This window comes from Eubalaena glacialis, chromosome 18, assembly GCF_028564815.1.
Source record: "Eubalaena glacialis isolate mEubGla1 chromosome 18, mEubGla1.1.hap2.+ XY, whole genome shotgun sequence".
In the NCBI taxonomy this organism is placed as follows: Eukaryota; Metazoa; Chordata; class Mammalia; order Artiodactyla; family Balaenidae; genus Eubalaena; species Eubalaena glacialis.
In genome coordinates this window covers 307,045-320,773 of record NC_083733.1, presented here as the reverse complement: position 1 = coordinate 320,773, position 13,729 = coordinate 307,045, and the positions used below count along the sequence as shown (strand labels likewise).

General features: G+C 54.9%; 1 protein-coding gene and 1 long non-coding RNA gene across 13 annotated transcripts in view; one reads left to right on the top strand and one right to left on the bottom strand.

Annotated features, from left to right (window-relative positions):
• The window catches only part of SPIRE2 (spire type actin nucleation factor 2), a 27,477-nt gene extending 16,167 nt beyond the window's left edge, over positions 1 to 11,310 (top strand). The window contains exons 6-16 of one of the 9 annotated variants that reach the window (XM_061174399.1): positions 116 to 202; positions 376 to 478; positions 593 to 762; positions 1,539 to 1,716; positions 2,703 to 2,815; positions 3,543 to 3,764; positions 5,014 to 5,148; positions 5,240 to 5,307; positions 9,291 to 9,318; positions 9,927 to 10,073; positions 10,271 to 11,310. In XM_061174399.1, the coding sequence (XP_061030382.1) occupies positions 116 to 202; positions 376 to 478; positions 593 to 762; positions 1,539 to 1,716; positions 2,703 to 2,815; positions 3,543 to 3,764; positions 5,014 to 5,148; positions 5,240 to 5,307; positions 9,291 to 9,318; positions 9,927 to 10,073; positions 10,271 to 10,546 (1,527 nt within the window). In that variant the 3' untranslated portion in view covers positions 10,547 to 11,310. Of the gene's footprint in view, positions 1 to 115; positions 203 to 375; positions 763 to 1,538; positions 1,717 to 2,702; positions 2,816 to 3,542; positions 3,765 to 5,013; positions 5,149 to 5,239; positions 5,308 to 6,489; positions 6,693 to 9,290; positions 9,319 to 9,926; positions 10,074 to 10,270 lie in introns of those variants that run through there. The other 8 variants (XM_061174398.1, XM_061174403.1, XM_061174396.1 and 5 more) reach the window with 8 other exon arrangements.
• LOC133079100 (uncharacterized) lies at positions 3,516 to 13,658 on the bottom strand. Of its 4 annotated transcripts, none has more exons than XR_009698043.1 (5): positions 13,583 to 13,652; positions 12,359 to 12,434; positions 9,786 to 10,068; positions 9,182 to 9,305; positions 3,516 to 5,106 (listed from the first exon to the last, which is right to left on the bottom strand). It is a non-coding gene; the product is annotated as an uncharacterized LOC133079100 (long non-coding RNA). The 4 variants fall into 4 exon arrangements; XR_009698044.1 differs by lacking the exon at positions 13,583 to 13,652 and having other exon boundaries at positions 3,516 to 4,712; positions 4,819 to 5,106; positions 12,359 to 12,843; XR_009698045.1 differs by lacking the exon at positions 12,359 to 12,434 and having other exon boundaries at positions 13,583 to 13,658.
• Between the last annotated feature and the right edge of the window lie 71 nt (positions 13,659 to 13,729).

The following is a 13,729-nucleotide window of genomic DNA, read 5'->3' as shown; positions in this document are numbered from 1 at the left end:
CTGAGAGGGAGGCTGGAGTGAGGCCCAGGCGCTGCCCATGGCTGCATGAGCCTCTCTCAAGGCCACAGCCCTGGCAGATGGGCCCTTAGCCTTGCTGCCCTCACCCCACACACAGGTCAACGGGGACATCCCTCCCAGGGTGAAGAAGGATGCCCATGAACTTATCCTGGACTTCATCCGCTCCCGGCCTCCGCTGAAGCAGGTACCGGCTCCCTTGGGGCGTTTGGAAGGTTGGTTCTGGGGCGCTCACTGCCCCAGGAGCACGCAGGGCCTCCACGTCTGCCCCTGTGATGTCGCGGGCTCCAGATTCCTCATGCAGGGTTCCCCCCCAGCTTGGGAGTCGGCCCCCACCTGGCGCTGCCACACCCCCTGCAGGTCTCAGAGAGAAGGCTTCGCCCTTTACCCCAGAAACAGAGAACGCTGCACGAGAAGATCCTGGAGGAGATCAAGCAGGAACGCAGGCTGCGCCCCGTGGAGGGCAGGCACTGGGATGGGCGGGGTGAGCACGGGACACCCCCTCCCCTGCCCCTTGCCTCCCCTCCACCCCCCAACCCGTCCTGTCCTGTCCTGCCTCACCTGCTGCCTGCCCCAGGGTTCGGCTCTCTGCCTTGCATCCTCAACGCCTGCTCTGGGGACGTCAAGTCCAGCTCCTGCATCAATCTGTCCGTCACGGATGCCGGGAGCAGTGCCCAGCGCCCGCGGCCCCGGGTCCTGCTCAAGGCGCCCACGCTGGCTGAGATGGAGGAGATGAACATATCTGAGGTCAGAGCCCATGGGTTCCTGAAGAGAGACTGAGGAGGAGGGGAGGAGGAGGGGAGGAGGGGAGGAGGGGGGGAGGGGAGGGGGAGGAGGGGGAGGAGGGGGAGGGGGAGGAGGGGAGGGGGAGGGGGAGGGGAAGAGGAGGAGGGGAGGGGGAAGAGGAGGGAGGGGAGGAAGGGGAGGGGGAGGGGAGGTGGGGATGGGAGGGGAGGTGGGGATGGGGGGGAGGTGGAGGAGGGAGGGGGCAAGGACACAGCCAGCGTCCGGCGTCCAGCTCTGTGGGGCATGCCCTGCTGTGAAGCTGGTGTCCTGCTGTGGGGCTGGGTCTGCCCTGCAGACAAGCATGGCCGGGCTCAGGGACCCTTTCCCATCTTGGTGGCTCAGAAGGGTCACTGGGACGGTGGCCTTGAGCCACTGTGGCCTCTGCACAAAAAGGTCTAAAGCAGAGCGCTCCGTCCTCCTGGGGCTGGGAAGCTGGGCAGCCCCCCTCGGAGGTGAAAAGCCAGCATGTCCCAGCGGGGCTCTGCATCCTGGCTGCTGCCCTCTGAGCCCGGAGACCAGGATGGTGGCTATGTCCACGGGCCCCACCTGCCCCAGACCTGCCCTCCCAGGACTTTCCAGGGGCCGCAGACCAGGGTCTGGTTTTCGAGGCACCCGCCTCCCCCTGGCCTGGGCAGTGTGTAGCGGAGGCCCCTGTGCCCGACACCTCAGCCCAAGGGCAGGCAGGAGGCGCTGGCGGGCAGAGAGGTCAGGGCGGTGCCGGGCTGGTGTGTTCGCAGGAGGAAGAGTCGCCGTGTGCGGAGGTGACACTGAGGCGAGACCGCTCTTTCTCGGAGCACGACCTGGCCCAGCTCCGGAGTGAGGTGACCTCTGGCCTGCAGCCCCCTGGAGGCCTGGAGCTGGCTCGGCCGCGTGCGGGCAGCGTGCAGTCCTGGACACCCAGCGCCCAGGAGCCGGGTGGGTGCTGCCCTCCCTTCCCTGGACACCCTCCTGCGGGCGCCCTTTGCCCCTGCCCGGTCCCAGCGGCTTCAGAGGGTACAGGGAGCTCGCACCTGCAGGAAGGGTATTTATCACCCAGGCAGCCATCCTCCACCTTTTAAAACTTTATTAAATTAGTAATCCATATTCATTGTAAACCTTTAAAAAAAAGTTCCCATGATTCTATTATCTGGGGATAATTGCTGTTGACATATTGGTGTATAGAAAGAAAGCTGGATGGATGGACGATTGATAGATCCTCCTAGTCTTTCTGTCAATGGAGACGTGCCCACAGAGTAGCACACACCACTCTGGAGCCTGACCAGTGCCCTGGGCTTTGTCACGAGCCCTGCCCTTTCCCCGTCGGTCAGCGCGCAGGACGGTACGGTTCTGCTGGCCATGCAGGGTTAGTTGGTCCCCTCCGTGGTGAAGGCTGGGCCCCACCAAGTGCCCCGGGTCACAGGGTTGCCACCCCGCCCAGTGCCTCCCACCAGATGTGGCCAGGCCCCCTTCTCTCCCCTCAAGGTCACCTTGAGCCCCCGTGTTGCTTTCTGGCCCCTCTCGGGATGGTCTCATTTAGTGGCTATGACTCCTGGTGTGAAGAGGTCCAGGCCAGGGATTCTGTACCTCACTGTCCCCCCGTGGTGGAGGTGGACCCCCTCTTCCCCCTCTTCCCCCTCCGACCCTCTCTGCCCCTCTGGGTCTCCAGGCAAAGTGTGGTGAGGGGGGCTGACCAAGGCTGCCACGGCCCCATCATGGGGCTCAGACATGGGCCCCTCTGGCCTGCCGCACTGCACAGGCCCTCGCTGTGGGTGATGTGTCCTCTACTAGACCCCTCACCCCCAGGAAACCACCCCACCATCATCTCCTGCTGCCTGGAGGGCCATCTCCCCGCTCCCTGGGCACAGCTGTCCGACGCCAGAACTCCTGCAGGTTGTCCTGACAGCCCCCGGCTCTTCTACCAGGTTCTGTCAGCGTCCAGTCCCGGCCTGACCCCAGCTCCCCGCCACGCAGTGACCTGGGCTCAGTTGACAGGCCTGGGGCCTCCGAGGCCCCAGACGTCAATCACCGGTGGCTGGTGAGTGAGGGAGGCGCTGTCGTCCAGGGTGGCTGTGATGGGGTGGTGCGCCTGCTGGGCTCAGGAGTGGGGAGGGCTCCCCTCAGTGGCGTGCGGGGTCCGCGCTCCAGCCACCCCATCTGGGCAGGTTGGTCTTTGCTGCCACCCCCTGGACCTTCTGGGCACCGCGGCCCCCCGGGCCGGAGAAGGGCCTTGCTAAGGGGACAGCCCAGTTCCATCTCTGGGGGGTCAGGACAGGCGAGAAGCCCAGCGCCCTGTGCCTGGAAGGCAGCGTGGTGACACCGGAGAGCACTTTCTCAGGTCTCGACTCTGTGCTGTTCCCTCACTGTGCCTGAGTTTCATTGGCTGTGAATTTGTCTGACTTTTCATTGTGAGGAGCTAACAGTTGCTGTTGTTTTGAGGTCCCCACTTGGACCTGAACCTTGGTGCATGATTTTATCAAATGGGATGAGAGCAGTGAAGTGCCTGGGGGGCCACAGGGCACCTTGCTGGCGTGTGGAGGAACGTCCAGGGTGTGGTTGTCATAATCGCTTCCTTGAAGTTTTACCAAGAGCCTCAAGTGAGAACAGATGTTCAAAGGCTTTGAAAAGTTAAGGTCGTGTTACTGTTAATACTCCCCACCTGAAGGGCATGCTTTCCCCTCTGAGTCCTGTATTAGGTGTCTGTTGCTGCGTAAAAAATCACCCCCAAACTTAGCAGCTACAACAACACATTTATTATCTCACAGTTTCTGTGGGTCCAGAACCCAGAAGTGGCTCGGCCCGGTGGCCCTGGCTCGGACTCGAGTGAGGCTGCAGCTGGAGTGTCGGCAGGGCTCCCGTCTCACCTGAAGGCTCCACCCGCCTCCAAGGAGGCTCCTCCCCCGGCTGTGGGCAGGAGGCCTCAGCTCCTCCCGTGTGGCCTCTCCCCGGGGCTGCCTGAGTGCCCTCACAACATGGCTCCCCCCGGGGTGAGCGATCCGAGAGCCAGGAAGAAGCCAGTGTCTTTATGACCCAGTCTCGGAGGGGACACACTGTCACTTCTAACTCATCCGTTCAGTACAAATGAGTCACTGAGCCCTACTCAGGGGGCCACTTCTTGACAGCAGGGATGTCAAGGATTCGGGGGATGTGTTTGAATAGCAAGTCCCATACGTGTTTCTCTTCCGAGCAGCTTGGCTCTCAAACCCGAGAACTTGAGTGGCCTTGCCTCTGCCCTGAGTATGTGCTCAGCCCAATCTGCCCAGCACCCAGCTTGAGATCTCTCGGCAATGTGTGCAGTTAGTGTAACTTCTGTAAGGTTTAGAGGGGAATTGTTCAAATATAAACAGCACCACCAGGCTACTAGAAACAGAAATCAGAAGCCAGAAGACCTGGACGCTTCTGGTCAGAGAAGAACACGGGGTCCCAGACTCACCCGATGCCACACAGTAGCAGCTGACCAACAAGCCTAAATAGGACAATCCTGAAAGTCTGACCCATAAACACTGTCCAACTCCCACCAGCCTCTGGTGCCTCCCATGCCGCCTCATCTTGGTAGCTAACGTTTCAGTTCCGGGCGCCAGGCACTGCGTCCTCTCAGTGGAGCTGAAATGCCCCGCTTTATAGAAGAGGAACTGACGATTTGAGAGATGGAGTTCTGTGCTAAGAACACAGGACTGTTCCCCTGGGGGCTAGGACAGGGTGTACTCGCCATGGTGGCCCAAAGGGCCGGGCGGTTATGACGAGGTGGATAGGTGCAACCACCTGACTGGCAGACCCGGAGTCGCAGTGGATGGTTGGTGCTGGGAGGGAGGTGGGGGCGGGGGAGGGTTCCAGGAGGTGGGGCAGTGGGCCTGGGGACTCTGGCTGGCTTTGACTGGCCTGGTGTTGGCAGGTGGGGAGCAAGGCTGGAGGCAGATGCTTCAGGTCTGGGAGCACTGCGAACGAAGGTGGGACGGGCTGAAGGGTTACATGTGCAACGAGGCCATCGACGGGCCGGGGGCTGGCCGGTGGGGTGGGCGGGGCCGGTCAGAGAACCCTTACCTGTAGCCGTGCACAGAGAAGTCCTAGGGAGCAGTACGGCTCCCTGGCGTGGCCGAGCTGAGGAGCGGGCCATTTTATGGAGCTGCTGGGCTTGGTGGACCAAGGCCAGGGAGGTGCCAGGGTCCTCAGGGAAGAGGGGAACTTATGGAGACACCCTGAGAGCCTGAGACCGGCCCCTCGGGCCTCCTGCCACAGGAGTTCAGCCACCCCGTGGAAAGCCTGGCTCTGACGGTGGAGGAGGTGATGGACGTGCGCCGTGTGCTGGTGAAGGCCGAGATGGAGAAGTTCCTGCAGAATAAGGAGCTCTTCAGCAGTCTGAAGAAGGGGAAGGTGAGGAGCCCAGGGTTGGGGCAGGTGAGGGCAGGACTGGGCCTGGCGAGTTCTGGACAAAACTGGGCTCTAACCAGGCCTTTCCGTACAGATTTGCTGCTGCTGCCGGACCAAGTTCCCACTGTTCTCCTGGCCACCCACCTGTCTCTTTTGCAAGAGGTGAGTGAGCCTTTTGAATGCACCTTGGCTGTGAATTAACATGGGAAGGAGGGGTAAGAAGCCTCTAGGCTTCTGTCCAGTAGAGCTTCCTGCGATTCTGAGGATGATCTGTCAGGCACTGTGAATCGTGCAAGGAAGGGACAGAATTTTTAATTTAATCGTAACAGCTGAGCAGCCCCCACTTTCAGCCAAGGTGGGGTAACAGGAAGCAGGACAGGCATCTTCCACATGAAACAGCCAAAAAGAAAAAAAAAAAAAAACCTCAAAGACATGAAACACTGGTTCTCAAGACATCAGGTATCAAGCAACCAACGGGAAGCAGACAGGGTGAGCTGTATCCTAGGACTGCCTCAACTCTGGACTCGGAGCCTGTTCAGCTCCTGGAGTGGAGGAGCTAAAGCTGAGAACCAGGGGACACGGGCATCTAGAGTTCTCCCCTTTGGAGAGAGTCGTCCAGGAAGCAGGTCTCAAGAGACCTGCAGAAGGTCCCCCTTGAGTGTTCAGAGTTCTGATCAGCACATACATGCAAGGAAATTACTGAGGGTTTGGAAGGAATCATCTTGAAGCACAGATTGGCAAGCTCCAGCCCATGGGCCAAATCTGGCCCACTGCCTATTTTATAAATAAAGTTTTATTGGAACACAGCCACACCCATCTGTTTATTATTCATTTAGCCACACCTAAAATGTTGACTATCTGAGCTTTTACAGAAAAAGTTGACTGACCCTGTCCTAAGGTTTTAAAGGAACAGTACCAGGAATAGTGTCTATTCCCACCAGCCACGGTGGAAAGTTGTGATTCATGGCCGCTGAGTGGAATACACAGGAAGGTCTTGCCTCACTAGCAGGAATAAGTGCCCCTAGGCTGAGCACTGCTCCAGAACTAACAAATCACAAAAGCAAGACCAGAAAGGACCAAACTATTCCCAAGTATCTTAACTGCTTCCCAGAGCAAAGCTCAAGAATAGGAATAAAGAAATATCCAGCACCCAGCAAGATAAAACGCCTGGCATCCAATCAAATATTATCAGGCATGTCAAGAAGCAGGAAAACATGACCCATGATGAGAAAAATCAATCAAATCACCCAGAACTGACACAGATTTTAGGATTAGCAGATAAGGACATTAAAAGGTTTTTTGTTTTTTTGTTTTTGTTTTTGTTTTTTTGGCCACACCGCACAGCATGTGGGATCTGAGTTCCCCAACCAGAGATTGAACCCACGCCCCCTGCAGTGGAAGTGTGGAGTCTTAACCACTGGACCACCAGGGAAGTCCCGTGGACATTAAAAGTTTTGAACTGCATTTCATATGCTGCCAAAGTTAAAGACATGGAAAAGGTAAAGAAGAGACAAATCGAACCTCTAGGCATGAAAACTGGAATGTTTGGGATGAAAATTACACTGGATGATTTATAGCAGCTTAGACATTCAGAGGAATGTGCAGAAGAAAAGATTAGTTAACTTGAAGACGTAGCAATAGAAACTATCCAAAACAAAATTATCCAAAACAAAAACACTGAGAGAAAAAAGAATTTAAAAATAAAAAAGGTGTTGGCAAGCTGTGGGATAACGTTAAGAAGCCTAATATAGGTGTAATTAAAGTCCCCAAAGATGTGGGGGCAGAAAAAGTATTTGAAGAAATAACAGCTAAAAAGGTTTTCCGAATTTGATGAAAAATATAAACCTACAAGAAACTCAGTGAACCCCAAGCACAAGAAATATGAATAAAATCACACCAAGACATAATAATTAAATTGATCAAAACCGGTGATAAAGAGAAATTCCTAAAGTCAGTCAGCAAATAAAGACATGTTATGTACAGAGAAAGAGAAAGATGACTGCAGATTTCTCATCAAAACATTGCAGGCAAGATGTCAGTGGAACATCTTTAAGGTACTGAAAGAAGGAAAAAAAAACGGTCAGTCTAGAATTCTGTACCCAGCAAGAGGCAAAAGTAAAGACATTTCCAGAAATACAGAAGCCAAAAAAATTCTTCACCAGAAGACTCACACTGGAACAAATGTTAAACGAGGTCTGCCACGTAGATGGAAAATGACACCAGATGGAGATCTGAATGTACACAAAGGAATAAGAGCACTAGGAACAGCAACTCCTAACATATAAGATTATCTTCATACACCTCTTTAAAAGGTAAACCAATACCCAGAACCCAACAAGGTAAAATTCAGTGTCCATCATCCAATCAAAGATTACCAGGCATGCAAAATAATAATAAAAATGTATTTTGGGGGTTATCACATATCTGTAACTAAAAAATATAACAATAGCATTAAGACCAGAGGTGGAGGATTGTAAGTATGCTGTTACAAGTTTTTATATGAGATGGTAAAATATTACTTGAAGGAAGACTGTGGTAAGTTAAAGACTATCCTATGAGCCCAAAAGCAACCACTGGAATGGCTTGTATGTCAACAAAGAAGATAAAATGGAATCATTAAAAAATACTCAATACAGAAAGCATAAACAGGAAAAGGGAACAAAGAACAAATAGGACAAAAAGAAAACAAATCACAAGATGATAGACTTAAACCCAATTATATCAACAATTACATTAAACATAAATGGTGTAAACAATCCAATTAAAAGGCAGAGTTTCCCAGATTGAATAAAGAAAGCGAGACAATCTGCTGTCTACAAGACATGTAATTTATTTTTTATTTTATTTTATTTTTTGGCTATGCTGCATGGCTTGCAGGATCTTAGTTCCCCGACCGGGGATCAAACCCAAGCCCCCTGCAAACCCAAGCATGGAGTCCTAACCACTGGACCGCCATGGAATTCCCAAGACATGTACATTAAATAAAAGACACAAACTGGTTGGAGGGATATGGGTGGAGAAAGATACACCACACCAACAGTAGTCTAAAGAAAGCTTGAGTCGATATATTAATACGATACAAAGTAGACTATGGAGTAAAGAATATTATCAGAGTTAAAGGAGTTCATTTCATAATGATAAAAGGAGGAAATAATCCTGAACATTTTCCACACCTAGCAAGAGATTCAATATACATGGAACAAAACATTGACAGGCTGCAAGGAAAAATAGCTAAATCCATGGTTACAGTTAGAGATATGAAACCCTAAGGGTATAGGAGATTTGAATGACACTATCACCAACTTGATCTAAGTGACATTTAGAGAAACTAGACCGAATAGTGGGATGTATGTTCTTATCAAGTGCACACGGAACGTTCACCAAAATTGACTATTCTGGGTCAAAAAACAAGTCTCAAAAATGCGGAAGGATTCATATCATACAAAGTATGTTCCCTGACCACAGTAAAATAAAATCAAACTAATACAGAGGTTCGTTGACGGCAAATTAATTATGGGACATCCATGCAAGAGTGCATGGTCGCTTGTTTTAAAAAATGAATTTGGACAATTTGTACTGATGTGGAGAAGAGCCCTGGTGTATCTTTATAGGATAGTACACATGATACCCCATTTCATTTATTGTACTTTTATTTTAAATGTATGTTTTTGTTAATTTATGCTTAGATACGGAGAATGGAAACTGCTGATAGTAGGGATCATCTCTAGGATGGGCTTTACAGGAGAGGACTCCTGTGTAAATTAAAATTCTCTCTAGTGTTTGAATTTTTACAACAAGAAGGCATTTACTTTTGAAATCATGTATGGGAAATAAAAACTGTTAATCACTGCTTAAAGCTGGGCATCTCACTTGAGGGCGTCTGGCTCTGACAGTGCTTGTGGCGAGGGGTCAGGTACCCTCCACTCCAGACCAGATGCTCCCCAGAAAGAGCGAGGAGGGGCAGAAGTATTCTGGGTGTAGAGCTGAGTAAGAAGAAAAGCAAGATTTGGGAGTAAAATGAAAGTAAAGCACTCACGTGGCCAGGGGTCAAGCAGGAGGCAGTGACAGCCTGGCCTCGCCTGTGTGCTGGGCGGGTGCTGGACCCCTCACAGCGGACACTGCTAACCCTCTTCTTTTCTCTCCAGAGCTGTCTGCAGTTCCTGCAACATAAAGGTGAGGACCACCTGGGGTCAGAGCGAGGGCTCGCATCTCAGGTGTCCTGCGGCCTGACTGGGCCTGTCCGGGGGTGGGCAGAGGCTCTGCTGTCTCCTGTCGGATGATCCCCGCTCACTACTCACCACTTCAGCTTCCTCCAGAGCAATCCACTCCTACACTTCCCAAGACTGCAGTTTTTAAAGACCCTTGTAAATGGTCCCTTTTTTAAAAAATTAAATATTCTGTGTTAGTAGGCCAGTGCCAGGAGACCCATCTCGTTCTCTAAAAGTCCTCCTTCTGACACCCCAAATTCCTCGAGTGTTTTTGGAAAGCCTCATTTTATAGCAGCTTGGGGTGTCTGCGTACACGCAGGTGTGCACAGAGGTAAAGGATAACATTTGGAAGGATGTCACCCCTTTACACCTCGTCCCAGAAACAATCGTCTGTTTGAGGGATTTTTACCACCGCTCTTTTCAAACCCTTACTTTTTGTGCTGCCACTTGGCCGTAGAGAGACCACCTCGTCAATGTTAAGTGCTGATGACGTACAGGCCGCAACGCTCCGTCTTGTGGGTTGGCGGCTGTTCGGGGGGACCAGGGTGCCTGGAGTGTCTCTCTGTGTTGCAGATGAAGATGCCATCTAAGAAGTTTGCACACATCCCCGTGTACACGCTGGGCTTCGAGAGTCCTCAGAGGGTGTCAACCGCCAAAGTCACGCTGGCACAGAGAAGAGACGCCTTCCAGTGCGTGCCTGCCCTTGGTGACGTCCCTGTGGTGGGCAGGCATTACAGTCACCTGGAAGCTGGGAGGGGGCCTGTGTGCTGGGGTGGGGTGGGGCTGAGAGGTCAGAGCCCAGGACCCAAATTCCGCCCAAGGAAGAGCTGCTGCGGGATGGACTTTGCTCTGCCTGCTGTGGGCGCGGGGGGATGTGGAGACTCGGGAGGACCCCTGACGGCCCCGTCCTGCCCCAGACCTCTGCAGGGGCCCCACTGGCGGAGCGTGGAGGAGGAGTTCCCGCACATCTACACCCACGGCTGCGTCCTGAAGGACGTCTGCAGCGACTGCACCGGCTTCGTGGCGGACGTGGTGCGCTCCAGCCGCAGGAGTGTGGACGCCCTCAACACCACGCCCCGCCGCGCCCGCCAGACCCAGTCCCTCTACGTCTCGAACACCTGGACACTCGACCTCAAGTGATGGCCGTGGCCCCCTGGCCGCCCGGTCAGAGGCTTTTCGAGGAGCCCGGGTGACCATGCTTCTGGGGAAGAGCCAGGCTAGTCCTGGACCAGGCGGAGAAGCCCCCGTCCTGGGGCACGGCGGCCCCCGGCCCTCGTGATGTGCATGTACATATATACATATACAGATACGTTTATATAATATATACACACAGCATATATATTTATATTCATGCTTCCTGGCCCCAGAGTTCATTCGGGGTCAGGCTCACTCCAGGACCCTCCCTGGGGGAGGCTGTTTCCTCTCAGGATTCCTTGAGCAGAGCAGGGGCAGGGGGGGCAGATGGGAACAGGTCTTCTCACTCAGACGCGGAAGGGGCACGTGGGCATACAGCAGAGGGCCCCAGCAGTGGGGCTCTGGGGAAGAAGGTCCTGCCCGCACGTTTTCTTTTCCGGCAGCTTCCCCTCCCTGGGTGGACGTCCAGGCCGGGACAGGGGTCCTTGGTCCCCAGGGGGCCTGGAGCACCCCCCTCACACCTGTGCTCTCCTAGCAGGGCCGTGGGCTGCGGAGGCACCTGGGAAGCCTCTCAGTGGGCTAGGATTCCCCCGTTAGGCATCCCAGCCCTCCACGTGGAAGGTCTAAGGCCAAGCTCACTCCCGGCCCCCACCTGGCATCCGTACCCCGGCCATCCGCCACGCAGCCAGTGTCACTGGCCTCACACACTCAGAGGTGCGGGGATGGTGCTGGCCCGGGGGCCCTGGCGATGCTGGCGGTCCCGGTACGGGAAGGAGCTCTGTAAATTGTACACAAGGCCACTCCTGGCCGAATAAAGGTGGTCTCACAGTCTCCTGGCCGGGGTGCGCACTGAGAGCTGTCCAGTTGCAGGGGTGGGCCTGTGCTCCAAGGGCGGACACTGGGCTCTGAGGGGCCACCTGCCCTCTGGTGCCGTCATGACACGAGCGTGCTCAGGCCCACTCCATGAGCTGGCCATCTTGGTCCTACAGCCGACAGGGCTGTGTGTGTGACAGCCGCACAGCCTGCTGCCTGTCACCTCCCGGCCTGGGAACCCTTTGGCCTCATCCGCCAGATCTCTACTCCTGTTCTCCAGGCAAAGGGTTCCCTCAGGGCCGGCAGGTTTGGGGGGAACCTGTGGGTGAGCACCTGGGTGCTCTGCCTGCCCACAAGGAAGGGGGCTTCTGTTGTCACCCCCATCTTACAGATGAGGAAACTGAGGCTCAAAGAGGTGAGGGAATTTGGCCACAGGTGCACAGCTTGCCCAGGATCTTCAGCCAGGCCTATCGGATGCCAGGCTCTAAGGCCTGGCACACAGATATGGGCCTGGAGGAGGCCCCAAGGGACAGAACTTGTAACAGACGGGCCTACGGGTGAGATGCTTTCTTCAGCTAGGGTCCAGGACCCTCAATGACAATTACAGCAGCCAGGGGAAACAGCCCATTCCCAGCACTTGTTCTGAGCACTTCATGGGCAGGCAGTATTGTTATCCCCATTTTAAAATGAGAAAACTGGCACATAGAGGATAAAGAATTGCCCCCGGTCACACAACCAGCAAGGAGAAAGCACTTCCAAGGGCAGATAATCCTGCAGGTGTGGAAACAGGGCAGGTGACATGAGCAGGGCCATGCTCCCAATAGGGGGAGACCCAGGTTCTTATCCTCACAGGAACACCTTGAAATGAAAGCCCATCGGAAAACAGAATAAACCCCATCCTGGGACAGCTGGGCTAAGCCAGGAAGGCCCACACGGCTCCAGGGTGAGGTCAGGAGGGAGGGTCCTGCTGTCCTGGCTGCTGGGGCTCACCTCCCGCTGACCCCAGGCGCAGAAAGCTGTAGTGCTGGCCCAGGGAACCCAGCCCTGCCTCCGCTCACCTAATTTAGATCCTGACAGATGGAGGTCGCTCGCTCTAGAACTGTTCACAACCAAGCTTCTCGCTGAGGACCAGGCCTTCGGGAGCACAGAGAGAGGCTCATGTTCAGAGTTGCCTGTTCAAGGAAGGCACCCCTCACAGCCCCCTGGCTGCCGACTTAACAGACGGCAAGGCAGGAAGCAGCTCCTGGTGACACTCCCCTCGTTTCCACCCACAGGTGAGGCGATAAGCCTGCATAAGCTGGTCACACCTTGGAACAGCAGTGACACAGAATCTATTTAACAACTAGCCTGATCCCTGAACAATCAGAATTTTTAGGAGGATGGTGCCCTGGAGGTCCTGTATGTGCTGAGCGTGACTCTTAGTGGCTGGATTGGGGGGGTGGGGGGGTGTGAGGCAGCAGCCACGTGCCAGCCAGCGTGAAGCAGTTCAAGATCCCATGACCAGTATGGCTGCCAGGCCAGCGGCGCGAGCACTGGCACACACACCTGCTTCCCTTCTGGGGCTGTGCCAGCAGCCTTCCTCATCTCAGCTCTGGAACCACAGACACGAAGGCAGACCCACATTCTACCTGGGCCAGTTCCTTACTCTCTGAGTCCCAGTTTCTTTACCTATAAAGGGGAGGACGTCTACCTTCCAGGGCCAGGTAAGAACTCAGGACAGGGCTTGGCGCCACAGTGAGGGTCGTCCGCGACCCTCCTCCGTCAGGGTGGGAGTGCCCCTTCCCCACACCAGACCATCCTGCCCTAGCGTTTGGACCTCTGCAGTGCAGGGGTTCTCAATCTGCCTGTACACTCTAATCCCCTGAAGATCTTTTTAAAAATGTCAATGCCAGAACCCACATTGGAATTTCTAGGGATGAGTCCTCGACCTTCACTGTAAAAATCCCCCCAGGAGATGATGACACACGGTAAGGGTGGCGAGCCTCCACCTTAGACCACGGATTCCCACACCTAGATGTACAGGAAAATCACCTGGGACGCACTAATGACGACAAAAAGCAAACGCCCAGGGCGTACCCTAAGGGTCGGTTTCAGCCTGCCCTGGGAGGGGGGTCCAGATGCGCAGCTTTGGGAAGCTCCTCGGCTTGGACGCGCCTACTTTTAATGAGGACAGAACTGCCTCGCCGGCAGCCCTGGAGGCGGCCTGCAGCGACTGGGCGCACCCCCCCCGCGACCCGCCCCCAGCTGCCGCCTGGCCCCGCCCCCGCCCCGCCGGCCCGCACTTGCTACTGGAGGCTCGGACCCCCGCGCCGTCCAAACGTCTCTCGCTGCCGCGCCTCCAGGAGACCCAGAGACACCCGCCCGCGGAAGCGCCCAAATCGCGCGAGAACTCGCCCGGAAGTGCCTGCGCCTTCTTTGATGCCACCGCA